The sequence below is a fragment of the Chrysemys picta genome, chromosome 4, assembly GCF_011386835.1.
Source record: "Chrysemys picta bellii isolate R12L10 chromosome 4, ASM1138683v2, whole genome shotgun sequence".
NCBI classification, from domain to species: domain Eukaryota; kingdom Metazoa; phylum Chordata; order Testudines; family Emydidae; genus Chrysemys; species Chrysemys picta.
In genome coordinates this window covers 80,542,718-80,562,080 of record NC_088794.1, presented here as the reverse complement: position 1 = coordinate 80,562,080, position 19,363 = coordinate 80,542,718, and the positions used below count along the sequence as shown (strand labels likewise).

At 44.7% G+C, this 19,363-nt stretch overlaps 1 protein-coding gene across 1 annotated transcript; it reads right to left on the bottom strand.

Moving 5' to 3' along the window:
* Window positions 1-839: 839 nt before the first annotated feature.
* ACCS (1-aminocyclopropane-1-carboxylate synthase homolog (inactive)) lies at window positions 840-18,656 on the bottom strand. Its single transcript, XM_005286747.5, has 15 exons — window positions 17,429-18,656; window positions 15,460-16,082; window positions 13,668-13,727; window positions 10,762-10,832; window positions 10,074-10,143; window positions 9,496-9,562; window positions 8,824-8,921; window positions 7,868-7,945; window positions 5,972-6,072; window positions 5,200-5,289; window positions 4,064-4,109; window positions 3,766-3,907; window positions 2,987-3,129; window positions 2,178-2,331; window positions 840-1,675 (listed from the first exon to the last, which is right to left on the bottom strand). Exons 1-15 carry the CDS (start codon window positions 18,063-18,065, stop codon window positions 1,377-1,379), a joined length of 2,679 nt encoding a protein of 892 aa, XP_005286804.1. The 5' UTR covers window positions 18,066-18,656; the 3' UTR covers window positions 840-1,376.
* Window positions 18,657-19,363: the final 707 nt, after the last annotated feature.

The following is a 19,363-nucleotide window of genomic DNA, read 5'->3' as shown; positions in this document are numbered from 1 at the left end:
GCCAAAAGGTTTGCCCACCCCGACCTATACTATAGACATTCTGTAACTCCTGGATGTGAACGTAATAAGTCTTGCTTTGTCTCAGAGGAAATCAAACTAAGGGCAAAGGAAAATGCTTTATACCGAGAGATCAGTTTACCAGCTAGATTACAGTTTACCACCATCACACAGAATGCAGCTCAAACAGGCCCTTTCAAAAACTAAAGAATCTTGTGTAACCAGAAAGTTACCTTCAGAAGCTGTCTGATGTAACAGTTTGGATTACCTTTTTTTTTTTTTTTTTTTTTTTTTTTTTTAAGTTCTTTGATTGTGGGGGAAGAATCATAGAATATCAGGGTTGGAAGAGACCTCAGGAGGTCATCTAGTCCAACCCCCTGCTCAAAGCAGGACCAATCCCCAACTAAATCATTGGAAGGTGCTGGCTTGACGGCTCTGAAGAGTCTGGCAGCAGCAGGATGAGCATTCTCAATACTGTCCTGCCAAAGTGCCTTATTTCTAACCAGAACATCCTCCTAGCATAATGGAGCTGTCTACTCTCCAGACCCTCTGCATCCTGTGCCCATTTTGTTGGCAGTTCCTGCTGAGAAGCTATCAGACCCAGTTGTGAGGATGTTCTTTTATATGAACACAAAAAGCTGGACTGAGATAGCCAAGCTCGTTTAAACACAGGGCACCAGATCACTATATTATATATTTTAAAATCACAATGAGGCTGTAGGGGAACTAGTGATCCAGAAGTGAAAGGCTCCATAGTACTAGTTACCCAAGTCATTCGATCCCTTCTGTTGGAGTTTCTCTCTCTCTCTCTCACACACAGACAGACAGACACACACAAAAAGTGGTCTATATATGAACACACTCTTATTTACCCCCAGCTGAGAGTCAGGGCAAGTGCTTGGTTCTAACTGTCAATACATGTCATATTACAGTGGCTTGATGAGAAACACATCTTCTGGGGCTGAAGGAATTAGTTGTCTCTGCACCTCATTCAGGGAAGAATATAAAACATCTTAATTATCTCAAGTTTCTGTCGCCCTGGGAACAGTGAGAGGAAACAAGAAGCAGCATAAAAGATGACACCATGGTGCCTTATAAAAAGAGCCAAGAGCTTATTCATTTGAAATGAATTATAAAATACGAGGCAAGGGGCAGCGGCAGAAGCTAGCCCTGCATCTCCCACCCATACCCCAATACAGGGAAATGGGCTATACAATACAAAGCAGAGTTTCCAAAGAGAAGGCCTGGGTAGCAGGCTTTACAAAGTGATTTCCTCACTATACAGAAAATATATTCTTTGCAGGAAGTCAAATACCAAGCAGTTAGGGGCTTCGGTGTCAGTCCCTGCTCAGATAAGGCCCATGAAGGAACAGGGGTCCCTATTGTTTCCCCACCAGTTTGCTGAACACGTCATAGATCTCTGGCTTCTCCTGTGCAAACTGCTCTGCTGTGTTCTTCTGCAGCCAGTCAGATGAGCGCATCTGCTGCTGCAGGAGGCCAATGAGGTCACCGAGGTTGGAGCCACCAGTAGAACCAGGCTCCTGGTGACGGGACACAAAGATGACCTCATCTGTACTGTCTGCTTTGCCGTCCTGGTCTGACTGGCAGGGCTGGTCCTTGTCCTCAGACAGAATCTCGCGCTCCCTCTCTTCCAGGACTCTACGGATCCGCTGCATGCCTGGGGTGGTGTGTGGGAGAAAAAAAAAAACACAAGGGTTACAACAAAAGCACAAGAATCCCAAAACCCTTGTCAAATCCAAATGGACTTAGGGTAAGGAGGTGAAGAAAAATAGAGGAGGCCAGGGATAAAGGAAGAACAGGAGGACTTGTGGCACCTTAGAGACTAACAAATTTATTAGAGCATAAGCTTTCGTGGACTACAGCCCACTTCTTCGGATGCATATAGAATGGAACATATATTGAGGAGATATATATACACACATACAGAGAGCATAAACAGGTGGGAGTTGTCTTACCACCTCTTACCACGAAAGCTTATGCTCTAATAAATTTGTTAGTCTCTAAGGTGCCACAAGTCCTCCTGTTCTTCTTTTTGCGGATACAGACTAACACGGCTGCTACTCTGAAACCAGGGATAAAGGGTAATTTGAGAAGGGAATGAGGTGGCCAGAGCTGCAGGCAAGATTGGGTGACGGAAAGGGGAAGGAAATGCCACATACCTAACTGTAGTCGGTGGGTTTTGTCAGCAAAAATTATACGGAACCACCCCGGCTCACTGCACTCAAAGGCTTTGCCACAGGACAGCAGAACCTTGTTATCCAGGAATCGTCTCCAGAGCAGCATCTCCTCCTCAAATGTTCCTGTCCTAAGGTACTGGGAGCAGAAGGGTAAGGCGTTAGTAACATACAGGTCACTCCACTGAGAAGCCTCAGTGCTCAAGATCAGTAGTAATGGAATTGAGACCCAACAGCCACAGAGCTCTAAGGAGAAGGCTTTCACATGGAAGATGGAGAAGTTTGGGTACCCAACTCTCTTTAGCCACAGGGAGGAGCTGCAGGACATGGGAGCCTTGAATTAAGGGGGGGGGGGAGAAAAGTGGGCAGCCCCCACCAAGGAAAAAAATTAGTAAACTATAATGGCCTGGGGAGATTTTTTCTGTCTCCCAGCTCCTGCAAATGGGTCAAGCTGTGATCCCCATGGGACTTGGGGAGACTGGTGAGTAGCTAGGATCCCTGAGGAATTGAAGCAGTTATGGTTCCTATGAAGAGGGCTGGGGCAAAGATGGTGAAAAGAGACAGAATGCAGTTAGAAAAGATCCCAAGCAAGAAGAAAAATGTGTATACAAACTAAAGGGACCCATGAACCGTGCTTACAAAAATATCCTGCATCTCTTCCTTTCAGCTCATCAGAATGATTAATTACGATTCAGCAATGTTTTTGTACAACTACATCCAATTCTCCTCCAGAATCTATTGTGCCAAATTTTTGCCTAGCCAGAGGAGCAGCCTCCTCTCCTGAGACCACTGACCTTTCGGAAATCGATCCAAACAAAGAAGCCGGCATTGCGATTGAGGAAGGGAACCCCAAGGGTCTTCAACTCATCTGTCACATAGGTATGGGCAGCTTTCAGACGGGCATGGTTGGCCCGCAGATATACTTGATTGATCCAGTCTAGCCAGGAGGAGAAGAAACTTCACAAACTGACCAATAATTCAGTTCCAAAAAGATTTCCTCCATGATCATTTATGATATATGTAGTGAGATTATAAAGCCTCTATCCATCTTTCACCCTATCCCCTTCTTTTTTCATCCTCAGATTCTCCTCCACTGCAGTACCCTAGAACACAAACACTATTCAAGAGCTTAGTGCCTGTCTTGAATTCTATCCTCCTTTATCTAATCTCCTGGTGGAAGTTTCCCTAGACCTCAGATGTCTGTTGTGAAGCCTCTGCAATTTGTTAGTGTGCAATCCAAGACAGAGCTAGAAATCTGTTTCACAACTCCCAGAAGCTCATACCCCTTTAACTCTCCTCAGCAGACTTTTCAAAATGGGGACCTCTGTTGTCCAAGTAACTGCCTCCAAGCTGTTCCTTTAACCCTGCTCACCCTGAGTGCACCTTCTCTTTCTATGACAATCCTGTAGAATTGTCAATCTCATCTAACATGCAGCCCCAGGATTATGGAAGGTTGTCATTTTAGCTGCTTTAGCTAGAGACCCCTTGGGAATGTAGGGGACAGCTCCTCTGAGCTCCCAGGATAACAGAGAAAGGCAGATGACTATGTGCGAAACCACTCTCTCAGACTCACCTCTGTCTCGGAGCAGCTGTGCCACTTTGTATTGGACAGGTCCACAAACTCCATGGAAGTAACACAAGGAGGCCACTGCATTGGCAACATCTTGGTTCTCTGTATACAAAGTGCCAAAACGAATCCCAGAGACAGCAAAATCCTGCAGGAAACACACACACACTGATTACCCTACTGCAAAGGAATGCAGGATTCCATCACCACTGTCTTATTCTTTCCAGCGCAGGGTCATGGGACATCCTCATGGGACATCAGGCTGATTGCATAGCTGAGTTAGACCTGGCATGACTGCACTCACCTTGCTAATTCCCCACATCACATGGGTCCTCTGTGGATCAGGCAATCTGCATGTAGAAGGATGCACACAAGGCAGTTAGTGTCATAGGTGCTGAAGCTTTTGGATCACCAGTGCAACATTCCAGAAGCAAAGAAGCAACATTTCACAAGGACAGACAACACGCCAGGGGACATGAGTGAAGCAGTATAAGGCTAAATGGAACCTACCTTTAAAGGGACACTAGGAACTAATTTTATACAAAAGTTGGGTCTATCTTAGGTATTTATAAGGCATACATCACTATATCATCTAAGTGTGACATTGTAGTTGCCAATTATAGGCCAGACTGTTAGAGCTGCACATACAAATGTGCATTCAATTCTAAAAGAATCAGGCCCCTGTTAATATGTTTTATAAAAACTAAAATGACTTTTTTCATCAATTGTTTTTAAAATGTCAATGAAACATGAGATTTTTGGGGGTGGTTTTAAATTTTCCCTTGCAATGTTGTGAATCCAAATTCAGGAACAGTGGGCTAGCATCCGAAAGTGAAACTGATTAGAACCAGAAAATAAAACGGACCAATCCAGTTTCACTGTCCCAACTGAGTGGTGCACAAAGAAGAAAAACAGATTCATTGGGAAAAAGTAAAAGTAAATTTAAAAGTTCTCTATTCAGCAATCAAATGGGTTATTAGTAACACAAGCAAGGAATATTTTTAAGTATGAACTTTGTAACTGTTGTGTCCCTTTAAAGCATTAACTAATAAAACCTGTTCCCAGACAAGTAGTAAGATCTCAATGCTGCTGCTTCTGCATAAAACAAAAGTAAAGAATGAAAAAGACTACAATCCTTACATGCACCATTAGAACCAGGGGAAGGGAACAGCAGTGTTTGGCAAAGAAAAAGAAAGATAATGATCAGCGGGAAATGAAACCTCCTTTTCAAGTTTTTAGAAACGTTGCAAACAATGGACTAATGAACACATTCAAAAGTGTATCAACTTGCAAAGTGCACTGGAAAGAAGGAAACTCTGAAGCAATCAACCTGAGGCAGAGTCTACTGGGGCACGAGTCAAATCCCAGTCACAAACCACTAACATGACAACATGTTGCACAGTTGCTAACGGGTGGCCAAGGAAGCAGTGCAGACTTTACCTGTCCATGCCAAGAACGCTATGGAACGTGGCTGATTCGTCAAAAACCGACAGCATGTAGATCTCATCTACTATTACATGCAATTCATGCCTGGAAGGGAGAAAATGGAGATTGTGAGAGAATAATACTCTCATAGACTGAGGGCTGCATCATGTATGCAGAAAAGCAGATTGAGGTCCATCAAACTCATTTCTTGTCACTCACCACAACCATGACACAGAAAGAGTTTGCAGTCATTGCTAATTCAGGCTTATTAACTCTCTCATTTAATATCCCACTCGAGTAAACTCTATCACCATCTACAAAGGATGGACAGAAATTTAAAGGGGAGTGGGTGGTATGTGAGAAGGCTGGAATCCCACAACTGTCTGTCTTCTAATGTGCACATATGAAACAGCTGTGGAAAATGAACCCCGTATCCCATGAAAGGAGCATAGCAGAGCTGCTGTATCTCACCATATCCCCATGAGTACGCAGCAGACATAGCAAATTAGTGTCTTGCATAGCTCACTAGGACTCCAATAAATTGGTATGATCAGTTTCTCTTTGGGCAAGTGCTTGGCCGATCCAAGGGTGAAGAAATGACTGCATGGTCCACCATCTTATCTCCCCATTCTCTAGTCTTAAACCCTTTGCTGTGTGGACCAGAATAAGTTATTTTCATGGCAGGGAGGAAAGTTAGAGCCAGAAAGACACAGACACACTGACTGGTTCATCAGACTCAGAAAGCCATCTCTGATCTGGGTCTCCTCAGACCCTTAAACTGCCACACCTTTTAGCAAACTCCAGGTAGTCCCGTAATTCTGACAGGGAGTAGATGTCCCCTAAAGGATTTTGGGGGTTCAGGAGAATTAAGGCTTTCACACCAACACCCTATAAAACAAAAACATAATATAATGTTAAAAGAACAATACCTGTGGGGTAAATCTTCAGCCCCCTTTTCTAAAACCGTGAGACTCCCCTAATAACTCACACCTTCACCATGCACAGCAATGGCATTGCACCCAGTGCCCAGAGCTATAAGAGAAATTCAACTACGGGATGTTTTAGCAGGAGGATGAAGAGATTCTTGAAGCTACCTGGTTCATAAAGTACTTTGGGGCTTGAGGCCTGGTTTTAAGCACCACTGACATCTGGTATACTCATCCCTGACAAAGACTCTCTTACATTTCCCCCACTGTGAAGAGGAGCTGAACAGATGCTGCAGCTGTGCCACTGTAGCGCTTCTGTGTAGACACTACCTGCACCAACAGGAGGGATTCTTTCATCAGGGTAGGTAAACCACCTCCCTGAGAGGTGGTAACTAGGTCAATGGAAGAATTCTTTCTTCAACCTAGTGCAGTTTACACTGGGAGGTAGGCTGGCTTAACTATGCCGCTGAGGGGTGTGGATTTTTCATACCCCTGAACAATGTAGTTAAACCAACTTAATTTTCTAGTGTAGACCAGGCCTTAGATGGGAAGAATAGAGATGTGATGGCATCAAAGAGTGGAGTGGGGAAGTCAGAGCTCCAACAGTGTGATCAGAAACTGCTCACATCCCAGAATATGCTTTGGAATGGGAGACCCCAGAGTGGATAAAAATTGATTATTAAAAAAATAATAATAAAACAAATCAGATGTTTTAAATTTAAATTAAATTAAATTAGAAATTGACAACCTACATTAATGCCTAAACTTCTTATAATCTACTAAAATAATTTAAATAAAATAAAAATTATAATATTAAGCAGTACATATGTTTTCAAGTTTTAAAGAAAGTCAGATCACTGAAATGTTGGAAGTCACTGGCTAAGCACCTGGAACCAGAGTCTGTTGACGTGCTAAACCAGCTTTTGACAGCCGTAGCCTGTTCCACAAGTACAGAGAGAATATTTTCCTCATTTCAGTTTATTCAACTAGTTCAGTTCAATGATTAATTAATTCAAAGTTAAGAACCTAACTGGGAGTTGAAAAGGCAGGAAAGCTCGTTTTCCCTCTTCCAATCTATGAAAAAAAATTAGGTGTGAGAAGATGAGATACGCTAGTTCTAAAATCTTGAAGAACATGGTGACCAAAAACAACTGAATTCATTATCTACAGATAATACTTCATTTATTTAATAATTAGTTTTAAATGCATACATGTTTTGATAAAAAAAATTTCCATATGTATCCTGCACATTTAAGGTCATTTTATTTCATTGTAAAAATGCTGTTTTTGTGCATTTCCATCCAAACAAAGCAAAAGTAAAAAAATTAATCATCATATAGTAAAAAGTCAAATGATACAATCACTTAAATAAAAGTGAATAGATACAGTGTATTCTCCTGTTAGCAAAAAGAAGCACCACATTCAGTGCAAAGGCTATTAGTTTCAAATCAGCATTTTTTAATGGTTCCCAACCAATGAGAATCAACCTTTCTTTAGGAAAATAACTAAAAAGTGCAATGGCAGAACACGATTAAGATTGATGATTTAAATCATGATTAAAATTGGTGATTAAAAATCAATCTACCCTGGGAGATCCCAGAGCAGATGATGTTCCAATGATGCAGAAGTATGTGTGAGGAGGTTCTACATCTGTATTAGAACTCGCAGCTAAAATCTGCCCAACGCTTCATCCTTCTAGACTTTCTCCTGCAGACACCACCAATGGGCCCAACAAGGCCAGGTTCAGCCACACTCACCTCTGACCGGGCATCCTGTAGGGCCTTCTCTAGCTTGTCCACTGTGAGCTGGAAGGGCCGGGTGCTTGTTCCAGTGATCTGAAAGGCACCCACAAGATAAAAGCAAACAATGTTTCTACGGATCCTCCATCAACCATTTCCCAAACCACAAAAGCCCAGTAACAACACAGATTCCCTCTTCCTCACACTATGGAGGGAACAAGGAAATAAATAAAATAAAGGAGACATCGATACTGGATCTGCCATACACACAGATATTGTCTGGTTATCCTTGGACAGACAGGACAATGCAAAGTTCCCATATGCTGCCCCATCCCTGCGATCACCTTGAGGAGGAGAGTTCAGTTGATACTTATTCTATTCTTGTTTCAGAGTAGCAGCCGTGTTAGTCTGTATCCGCAAAAAGAACAGGAGTACTTGTGGCACCTTAGAGACTAACAAATTTATTAGAGCATAAGCTTTCGTGGGCTACTGCCCACGGTATGCATCCGAAGAAGTGGGCAGTAGACCACGAAAGCTTATGCTCTAATAAATTTGTTAGTCTCTAAGGTGCCACAAGTAATTCTATTCTTGGTTTTGCTTTGTAAAAAATGTCAGGCTTGCAAATTTCCAAAATTCCACTGATGTTTATTTAATGGGAGTAGAATGCTGGACAGAAAAGGTCATGGGCTAGTGATCACATCATAAAACTGGAAGCCAGTCGGGAATCTAGAATTCTAATCCTGGTTTGCACACTTAATCTCGTTGTGGCTTGGTACGTCACTTAAACTCTACATGCCTCATTTTCTTTGGCTGTAAAATGGTGATGCTACATGTAAGCTACAACTAAGGGGTGTTGTGAGGACTGTTTGCAAAGCTCTCTGAAGCCAGAAAGCACCATGGCAGTGTTATTGTGCCTTCCACCAACACCAATTCTTTCTACCTGCAAAGGTTTGGCCTCCCACCCCAATTCTTACCTTGCTGTCTAAATAGGCATAGACCAGCTTGACGTTACCATACAGGAACAGACTCTGGGTGATACCACCATAAAAGGGGGTGGCAATCAGAACAGCTTCTAAAAATCAAGAAAACAAAGCCAGTTATCCACTAAACTCACCATCTTTTCTTCCTTACTAGGGCACTCCATCTGAGCTTGGGAGCTTTTGCTTATGGTTCCATTTTTGAGGTCCATGGGAACATTGAAGAGTTAAATTTTGTCTGCTTTCCTTCAGCAATAATTTTGCGTTTTACTTTTAACTCCCAATTCCAGGTCTCAGAGCATCAAACATTCACTCTTGAGAATCCACTCAACATGAGTGCAGTCCACATTTCTAGAGCTACATCCAGAGGTGCAACTACATTAAAATGGCAAAGAGAGCAGGGAGAGGCAGAAGTGAGAATGCAAGAGACCCACAGTCCTACTGAGGAGGATACACATTTGATAATAAAAAGTTCGGGGAGACATCCTCCTCACTTATGGTTGCACTGAAAAAAATACGGCATTTGGCAGAAACTTGGCAGAAATTCCACAGTAAGTCACGGCCACTCCACAGTTAAACCCCGACATATGGTATTTGTATTGTGACTACCATGTTGCCACCAAACATAAAAGGTATATTTTCAAAAAATTGGATAATAACCCCACTTACCCCCTGGATCACAGAGAACTGTAGCTAATGCAGAAAACAGAGAGCCACAACCATTCAACACAATCACCTACAGAAGAGACAATGGGAGCAGATGTTAATCCTGTTCATTGGAATGCACCACCACAAAAATAATTCCTGACAATAGCACTGGAATCTGCTCTCTCCTCAATCCTTTAGCAGAGCAAAACTACTCTTGACTCAATTATGAATCCAGCTTCAGATGAATCAGCAGAACAGTGCAAGGGGGCCCTAGGACTGGAATAACTGAGGTGCACTGGCATAGTAGGGCCCAAGACTGGTGCAAAAGGTGTTACTACTGAGGGCTACTTGCAGGATGGTGTGGGAGGCAAGAGTGAAAGAACATGGTAGGACTGAAATACATTAGCTGAGCTGAATGTGAAAAATGTCTGGAAAGGTTGCACGTCACCTTCTTGACACTAGTGCTCAATCCCTCCCATTTACATGATAAAAGATTCAGACAGCTCACACTTAAACATTGGAAAAAGAAGATAGAAGAACCTGTTTCACAGTGCATGGCAATATGTTAGAAGACACATCAGTGAAAAGCAATTACCCACATTTTCTGCCTTGAGAGGTGCAGGGGCCTTGCAATAATAGGTCAAAAATCGAGCCACTTCCTCCCGTAAACTGATAAAGACACAAAAGCAAAGATTGATTCAGTTTATTCTCCAAGAGGCTGGGCTCTCCACAGGTCCTCATCACAAAGAAATAAAGCCAGGGCACATGAGAGACTAATGTGTACAGCTAGGAAAAAATAAAGAGGAAAACACATACCCCAGGCCACTTATTCCATACTATGGATGTGGCTTGCATACACGGCAAAAGTCATGGAAATGATTTATAACTCCACACATATTTCTGAAGGATTTAATTTGTCAAGACATAGAACATAGGAAGGACTAATGGTCCAGCAATGTCCACTACAATTGTATAGAACAGTGGGCACACCCACCTACTAGACATGCACAATACTTTTTTTTTTTTTTAAAGCAAACTGGAACCCACTCAGATATTTTGGAATTGGATGAACACAAGGAGATCATTTAGGGATTTGGGAGGAAGAGGAGAAGGATTTAATAGCCTAGACAAGCTTTATCCAACCAATCCAGCAGAGCTGTTTGTACTTATGCATTCTGAACAACCTCAAGGTGGCCTTTTCCCATAGATGCATGAGGAGAACATCCATATGCTTCTTAGAAGGCAAGTATTTACAAAGGGAAACTTCTGGGAGATGAGGCTACTTACAACATATGTCCTTTCCAATCAGGATATTGCAGCAGTGGAGGCTCCATGAGGTTCATATCACTCTGCGTCAGCTGTCAGCAATAAGAAGGGGACAGGTACAACCATTAAAATCAGAAACACAAGCAAATATATGGACAGTACTCACATGTACATACACACACACCCCAATGACTTCAGTGGCCTTATGAGGGGTTTTAGAAACTATTTGGCCATCAAAATTATGCAGCAATGCTTCCTTGCACAGAGATCTGCAAAAAGGAAGCACAAAGGCTAATACAAAATGAACGCCATGGAAAAGAGATCTCTGTGGATCACTTTTTGAACAAAGCAGCCCTTAGGGCCCTGATGAGGGCCTGACCCAAGTTCTGAGGATAATAGCTTTCAACTAACTGGGAATTAAGTCCATGTTATGAGGGCTTTCTATACAGGTCCAGAGAGCCTCGGTATGGCCATGAATGGCAGATGGGTGGTTATTTTCTTCTCCTAATATGAATGGATTAAGTCTAGCTTTCAGCTACGCCTCAGTTTCAAATAGCTGTGGCTCCTCCACATCTATAATTTTGCCAGGATACGGTAAAGGGTAACAGGAGTTTTTAAGAGGCCTAAGAAAGGTGAAGTTAACCTCCTGAAAGTGCTCCTTTGGGTCTTCCTTATGAGGAAGGAACTCCTTTGGGTTTCAAAGGGAGTTTCACTGAGTTGAGGGGCTGGATCAGTTGCCTTTAACAATTTTTTTCCAGATTACACGTAAAAAAGTAAGTATACTGTCTTCATTTAATCATTTTCAAAGCTATAACTAGCAGAGTTTCAAGCAGTCCAGTCCAAACAAAAGTCACAAAGGGAAGCAGAGCAGTGATCACAGGGGGTGTATTTTATATGAATGGAAACGAATCAAAAAACATTTACATGCATTCTCATAGATTTCATAAAAGGAGCCCAGATTTAAGGGTGGGGACAAAAGGGGAACAAATGCAAAGGAGTAGGAGGGAAACCAACATGCAGATGTTAAATCTTATAAAGTAATTAAAAAAAAATCTGGGTTGGGGTTCTGATGCCTTGAGCTGGGGCTCTGATGGGTTTAATCTGATGAGTTTAATAATTTCATCCCATGTAGAATAATAACCTTTGGTGGTATAATCTTTTACAGTTGGATATGTATCCCGAAGTCTGTGTAACACACAAGCAAGCCTCGTTTGCTTTCTCTCCTAAACTCAGCTGGCACAGCACTGCATCAGCAGGCTTGGCCCAAATGACAACACAATGGGAAGTAAAGGAGTCCTTGAGGGTGATGCTGCAGAGAATGACAAAACCAACTGGGCCAACTGGCAGGGAACAACATCGGAGACCTCATCTCTGGGCTGTCAAGTCCACAGAACATCACTGGACTTAGAGGTAATGAACTGCAGACAGAAATCTGGTCAGTTACTGTTTTCACTTACAAAATATAGGCATTGGCTTCCAAGTTAGTGGCAAGATTAATGTCTCATAACCTCCAGTAGCATACTGTTCTGTGAGTCAGTGCAGTAGCACTGGAATGTGGCAGTTCATAAGTTGGAAGAAACATCTTTTCTCAGCTCTGAGCCTATTCCAGTATACCTGAGAACAAGCTCATCTGGCTGTTGCTGATAGGCAGGAGCAAGTAACCCACTGTCATAACAAGCTAATCAAGATACAGTTGTCCCTTCTCTGACATGTTAACTGCAGACATTACACTAAGGGTATGTCTACACTACCCTCCAGATCGGCGGGCAGCAATCGATCCAGCGGGGATCGATTTATCACGTCTAGTCTAGACACGATAAATCGACCCAAGTCGATCTAAGTACGTCGACTTCAGCTACGTTATTCACGTAGCTGAAGTTGCATAACTTAGATTGATTCCCCCCTCCCTCCCCAGTGTAGACCAGGGCTAAGTCTCAGGAGAAGAGGTAAAGAGGAAAAGGAAGGAACAACCTAAACATTCTAAAAGGCACCTTGCAGGCGTCTGCACACAGCTATTAGGCAGCAGTTCTGCCTTACCTGTTCTGTTAGCTGGAAGGCCGAGTGTTGGGGTAGTGTCCCCCCGAGTCAGTGGCATGGCAGGCAGAAATAAAACAAGGAACATTTTGAGGGTTGGCAGTGATGGAGTGGGAGTGAAAGTGAAAGAACTTCAACCAACTACAGTAGAGACTTGCTGTGCCACAAACTCAGTATCCCACCCTTCCTCACCTCTAGGTAGGACAAATTGCTGTCTCCCCACATAACTGCCTGAATCTGGGTACATGGCTTAATGAGAAACAAGAGAGTTTCTTTCAGCCCAAACAGTCTATAGTTTGAGTTATACTGTCTGTACTGGGCCTTTAACCTGGTGTAACTAAGCAAGACCACCAATTAGTGGTTCACCCAGTTTATTGGTAATACCCTCACTGGTGCCAAATCCTCTCAAGCTCTGAGACAGTTCAGAACTGGATCAGAACTGTGCAGCTTGATAACAGGCCAAATCAAGACCCCTCTGTCCCCAGATCTGGACACCCCTGAATTGTGAGACTTGGGCTCATCTCTATGTGAATTGAAGAGCCATCAGCAGGAGAAAAGCAAATGTACTTTACTTTCATTTGGTTCTGTGTGCCAGGCAGTGCCCCAAAGGCAAGGCCTCAACTGTGTGATTAGAAGACACCACCATTTCCAATCTATCGCTGAGAAGGTAACTTAAAGAAATGCACAACCCAAAATGAAATAGGGAAAATGGACCAGCCAAGGCCTTCTGCATCAGTGCCAGCATGGAAGAGATATGACAGCTAAAAGGTAAGCGCTCTGGGAAATTATTGCTCTGTGAGGGATCTGAGCAACAGTTGCAATCCAAGCACATCATGAGTACTAAGTAGGAATTAAATGGAGAATTCTATATTTCTTCTGGGGATGTGACTTACCCGCTTGGACATTAGATCAAAGCAGAGTTTATTCTCACTGGTCCCAAAATTAATTATCCCCTGGAGAAAGAAAGAAATCATTGTTTAGGGAGACAAACTACCACTAGGCAGCACTACTTGCATTTCAGTTTTGCTGTTGCCCTGCTGCTGTTACTGTGCCATCTCAAAAATCCTAACAAGGTAAAGGAGATAACAATGGATGAAAAACAAGCTTCACAGAACACTCATCACATATATATAAACTAGTAATTTATACAAGTGCTTAATTTATTAGTCAGTAAACACTCTAGGGATGGGTATAAAACAAGGGTTTATATTAGTTTATATAATGTGTATAAGTAATTTAACCTTAAATTGACTTGTTAATGTAAATCTGACCTTAACAGAAGTTTATACAATTTTTCCTAGCTGAGAAAGCTGGGATTTACATTGCTGCGACACACAAATTGTGCTTTGGAAATATTTCCATGTTCAGATTGTGTGTTCATCAGACAATGACATTGCATTCCACTAATTTACTCATGCACTTGGAAACTTTATTTTTTACACAGTGCCAAGTATGAAGGCAGGTTAGTGTATTAGCCTTTTCTCTTGGCATGCTCATGTCACAGTACAATAAAGTACAGAGAGAAAAAAAACCATTAACATATTTTCACTTCTGAGGCTAGGGTGGGTCACTCAAGAAATTAAAAAAAAAAATACACAGGGTGGTATACTTATGACATTATTACAGCTTGGAGCCAGTTTTAGGTATCGAATTTTAATTTCTCTTGTAAACAACGCTGAAGAAATGATAAAGTTTGTCCCTGGGGTTGCACTTATTGTATTGAATAATAATGTGATACACCTCTACCTTGATATAACGCTGTCCTCGGGAGCCAAAAAATCTTACCGTGTTATAGGTGAAACCATGTTATATCGAACTTGCTTTGATCCACCGGAATGTGCAGCCCCGCCCCCTGGAGCGCTGCTTTACTGCGTTATATCCGAATTCGTGTTATATCGGGTTGCGTTATACTGGGGTAGAGTGTATTGGTATACTTTGTGTTAAAGGTTCTAATATTCAACTCTCATGATACTGCATTGCAGGAGAGATAGTGATGAAGTTAGGATTAGTAATTTTAAGGTAAAATTATTGGCATTTAGGATCAGAACCTAGGGCTTATTTTTAAAAAAACCTCATATCCTTATTACTTTAAAAATTAAAAAAAATACATTACCCTGAAATGTTGTAAATCTCATACCCTTGCAACAAGCCTAATTATATTGTATAGAGCAAGTGACAGGCAAAAGGTAAACAGGCAGCATCAGCTTTGAACGGTGAATTTAAAAAATTAAAAAAAGACAGCTTTCTAAATGTCAGTGCTGCAAACTCCTCCTTGGGTTCTGAAAATCCTGTTGGGTCTTTCTGCCTCTTGCATCATCAACAGTGATAACATGTTGCAACCAGAACTCAGTGGATGACATTGGAGATGATGCAGAAGGGAGAATAAAGTTCCACTTGCTCTCCTGTAACTCTATTGGCTCTGCAGGCCTAACAATAGTTAGGCAGGAAACTGAGCAAACATGACCCAAAGCTGCACAGGGTGCTGCTCCCTGCTATACAAAGGAGCTCATTTTATGTAATTAATGTTCTGTGCTTTATTAAAATGAAAAGATTGACCTGACTGGCATCTGTGAGATTAAAAAAAGTCATGTTCTAACCCAAGCCCTGTCAGTGAGTCTGAGAAATGACCCTGTTTGGTGTTTCTCCTAGCAAGAAAGACATGCACAGCAGTGGAACCTCACTCACATTGGGATTTTTGTCTTCATCGTACTTGTCAGCATGATAGGCCTTGTATCCCTCTTCTGTCGAGCCACGAAAGAGATTGGCAATGTTTCCTCGAGCGGAGAGGAAGGGGCTGCTCTGGAACTCGCCAGGGTTACAGAAACTGTACATGTCAGTCCTTCTCTCAGAAAGTGGTCGCCCTACCTGCATGGCCCTCGCCTCCTGCAGGCCCCCTCCTCCTCCCATCCCAGCAATGTCAGACAGCACCTGGATGAAATCCAAGCCCCGAGGCAGTGCAACAGAAGAGGAGGAGCTGCTGTTGCTCTGCTTTAAGATGCTAAGCATCTGAGCAAAGACATTGAACATGCGGAACTCATGTTCCCGCTCCAGTTCAAAACGTCGCTGCTCCAGCTGCATCCGCCGTTCCTCCACTTCCATATCCCGCTGCAAACGCCGCTCCTCCATCTGCAGAAAGCGCTCCTCCATGGCCCGCTGCGATGTCAGGGTCTTCAGTAGGAGGTCATCAAGGGGGTCCTTCACTCGCTGGCCTTTCCGTTTCTTCCGCAGGCGGTGCAAGGTGGAGAAGCCAGGCCGAGGGCCCAAACTCTGGATCCGGGATGAGGACGCCACGTTGGGCTCACTGAAACCTGCAGATATTCAGAGACAAAGAGAAAACTAAATTTGCAGCAATTCATTCCAATGATGACAGTGCAGTGTACTGACTGATGTGAACACACGCTACTGCCCTCTACTGGACCAGTTTGACCCAGGTCTGCTTAAGTAACCCCATTGCCTTTCTCTGACAAGAATCAGATCTGTCCATGGTAGAATCCCACAGAAAGGATGAAGTCAAATCTATTAGGTACATCCTGAATGTTGAAAAAAAAAAAAAATGTTTTTCCTTTAACCTCACATGTTGAATTTGCCATTATGCATCCAAGCATTGGTCTATCTAGTTCAGTATTCTGCCTCAGGCAATGATCCAAACTAACTCTAGAGAATGACAAACCCCCTCTTAAATAGTGCACTTGGCCAGTTGAGCAAACATCATGGTGAATGAAAGAGAGGATTCCTTCCTGACTTCACAGTAATCAGCATGAGGTCACCATCTCCCTTCCGCACCACCATGCTGTATGTATCCAAGACTCCATCCATCCCAGACTTCTCTGAAATCTCAATGAATTTCTAGACTTGATGCACAGAAGCCAATTCTGTAGATTAGTTAAATTTGAGGTAAAACTGTATCTTCTTTTACTACATCTAAATGTGCTTCTACCAGTCACTCTCGAGGAGTTTCCCCTTTCCCAAGTTCTGTCTAGTTAGTATATTGAGAGACTGAAAAAGAGAGTGTCCACCAATTAGTCTCAATTGACAATGGCTAAAAAGACTAGCTACAAAGCGGCTTAAGAAAGGAATGCAAATCTGCTGATATCCGCTGACCACATTTATGGCTCGCAGATGGATGCGGATCCAAATTTTATATCTAAAGCCATGCAAATCTGCGGATATCCACTTTATAGCAGCAGACCATGTTTGCAGATTGGATGCGGATACAAATTTTGTATCTGCACAGGCTCTAGGAATGCAAGGTCAGTGGATTCATCCAGAGGGTTCTAACCTATCAGTGAAAAGAACAGGGACTCCTATCACAATGTGGTATGAGGACTCAAGAGAGCCCTTTTAATGTTCAAATGTGACCACAAAATATGAAAACTCTATCTGGATTTGAGATGCTTTGATAGACTTGACATGTAGGAATCTTGCACATGCCTGCCTTTAGGAGGTGTCAGTCCCTCAATTTCACACACCCTAATGTGCACTGATTTATATGTCTTTTATACCAACCTGCACTATTGACATTTCAGGAAATATTGAAAGGCTATTAATGCAGAACCTATTATTCTACATTAAAATTGTTTGGGACAAGGAACCTCAACAGAATACATAGTTGGTAACATCAACCTCAGCCTTGAATGAGAAGAGACTATCCTACCTGAAGGTGAAACACTGGTTTCAATGGGAATTTCCACCCTGGAGATAGGAGAGTCATTCTGAGCCCTGTCCAAGAAAGCTCTCTCCATCTCATGCTCCTCAGGGGAGCCCTGCTGGTAAGACATGGATAGTGGGGGCTCCGGGGTCAAGCAGTGTTCATCAGAGTCCACCTCCTCGCATTTGATTTCCATCAGCTCAGGGTGCTGAGAGTGTCCAAAAGGTAGAGCTGAGGGGGTGAAGTGGTGATGGTAGTTCTCCACCATGCTCCCTTGTAGTGCCTGCTGAGACACCACACTGCCAGTCAAGGAACTGTAAGAGAGGGAGGGACGGCTGGTCAGCACCCGGTCCATCACCTCGTAGAATTTCCAAGTCCTGCCACCCCTTGGGGTCTTGTTGTTGTCCTTTATCCTGCGGTACTCCAGCTTCATCTTTTTGATTTTCTCCCGGCACTGATCCCCAGTCCGGTGGATGCCCTTCTCCCTCAACACCTCAGCGATCCGGTTGAAGACATGCTGGTTTCTCAGGCAGCTCTCCAGCTCCATCTGAACAGACTCATCGGCCCAAAGCTGCAAGAGCTCCACCACTTCAGGGTCTGACCAATTACTGCCCCGCTCGTACTTCTTCCCCCGAAAATCCATTATTCCTGCCCCACCCCAGTAAACGCAGGAACTCCTGGGGTGCAGGGCCAGGAGTAACTGAAGGGATGGGGGGTGAGGAGATGGTGACAGGGTTTCTGTACTTAGCCCAGGTGTAACAAGCCCCCAGGAAGGTAGAGGAGAGGGGCTAACACGGGGCTGGGGTCATTTGTGACAGGAAGGCCTGGCTCAGCCAAACCACTGGGGCAATCCTCCCCCTCAGCTGCCTCAGGAAGGCTCTGCCACTGGGGTGGGGGAGCGGGCTGCCCCCCTTTGCCCCGCCTCGCGGGAGCTCTGCCCCTCCCCCTTTCCCTCCGGGGGAGGCTCTGCTTCCCTTCCCCCCAGGCGGGCGGCTAACTCGCATGGGCCCGGCCCGGCTCGGCTCGGCTCAGCCCAGCACGGGTCAGCCCGTCCGCTCTAGCTGGGCGGGGCGGGCTCCTGAGAGCCTGGGCAGCATGTTCACATCCGGGGTGACGGCACATGCGTGCTGCCCTTATTCCGGGATAACTTTGGTCCGTGTCAGTCACTCGCCTCGCTCCCCGCGGCCGGGCTGGGCTGGGCTGGGCGAGTCGCACGGAGCCCCTCCCCCCCCTCCGGCCTGGCTCCTCCTTCGCCCCTCCCCCTCCGGTCTATCGGCTCCTGCTCCTCCAACAGGGGGGCGGAGCCAGCGGGGCTTGTCTCCGGGCAGGGGCTAGACGTGGCGCGGGTTTGCCGGGGAGAGCCCCGGCCCCGCTCGGCGGCGAGCTGAGTTCCACGGCCCAGGCAGAGCCGTTCGCCCCCAGCCCCGCCGCGACCGGCTACCTCGCCCCAACTCCTCCCCAGCAGCTCCCTGGGTTTTACTGACACCCCTCCCCCCGCCTCAGTTGTTATCTGCTCGGCGCTGCCGCCCGCCAGGTGCTGAGGGAGGCGGGACCAGGCACAACCTGGGGTGGACAAGGCAGCAGGGAGGGGCCGGGATCACACAGCCGCAGCGGACGCTGCTCTAGCTGATTTCCTGTCGGGGTGCGCCCTGCACACGGGGCTGGGGGCCCGAGCGAGGCGGGGAGGGTGGCGCCGCACTGGCGTCCCACACCCACAGTCCCGGCCGGGCTTTACAGGTTCGGGGAGCGCCGCTGCTGCCAGCGAACCGAGCCCCCGTCCCCTAAACTGCTTTTAGCTCCGGTCTACAGAACCGGCCTCGCCCGCTCCACGGCCGTGGCGTCCGACAAGGGCAGGATCGCAGAGGTCACTTTCCTCCGGCCTTCACCAAGGAACCTTATTAGAACAGGGAAATACCGTTATCCCTAAAGCTACTCTGCCTC

Excerpts from the sequence above, each read along its gene's own strand:
- ACCS (XM_005286747.5), bottom strand. The coding sequence starts at position 18,065 with ATGGATTTTCGGGGGAAGAAGTACGAGCGGGGCAGTAATTGGTCAGAC. Across the intron at positions 10,144-10,761 it reads GATTGGAAAGGACATATGTT|TTTACGGGAGGAAGTGGCTC; the intron begins GTAAGTAGCCTC and ends TGTCTTTATCAG. Across the intron at positions 4,110-5,199 it reads AGCGTTCTTGGCATGGACAG|ATTGCCTGATCCACAGAGGA; the intron begins GTAAAGTCTGCA and ends TTCTACATGCAG.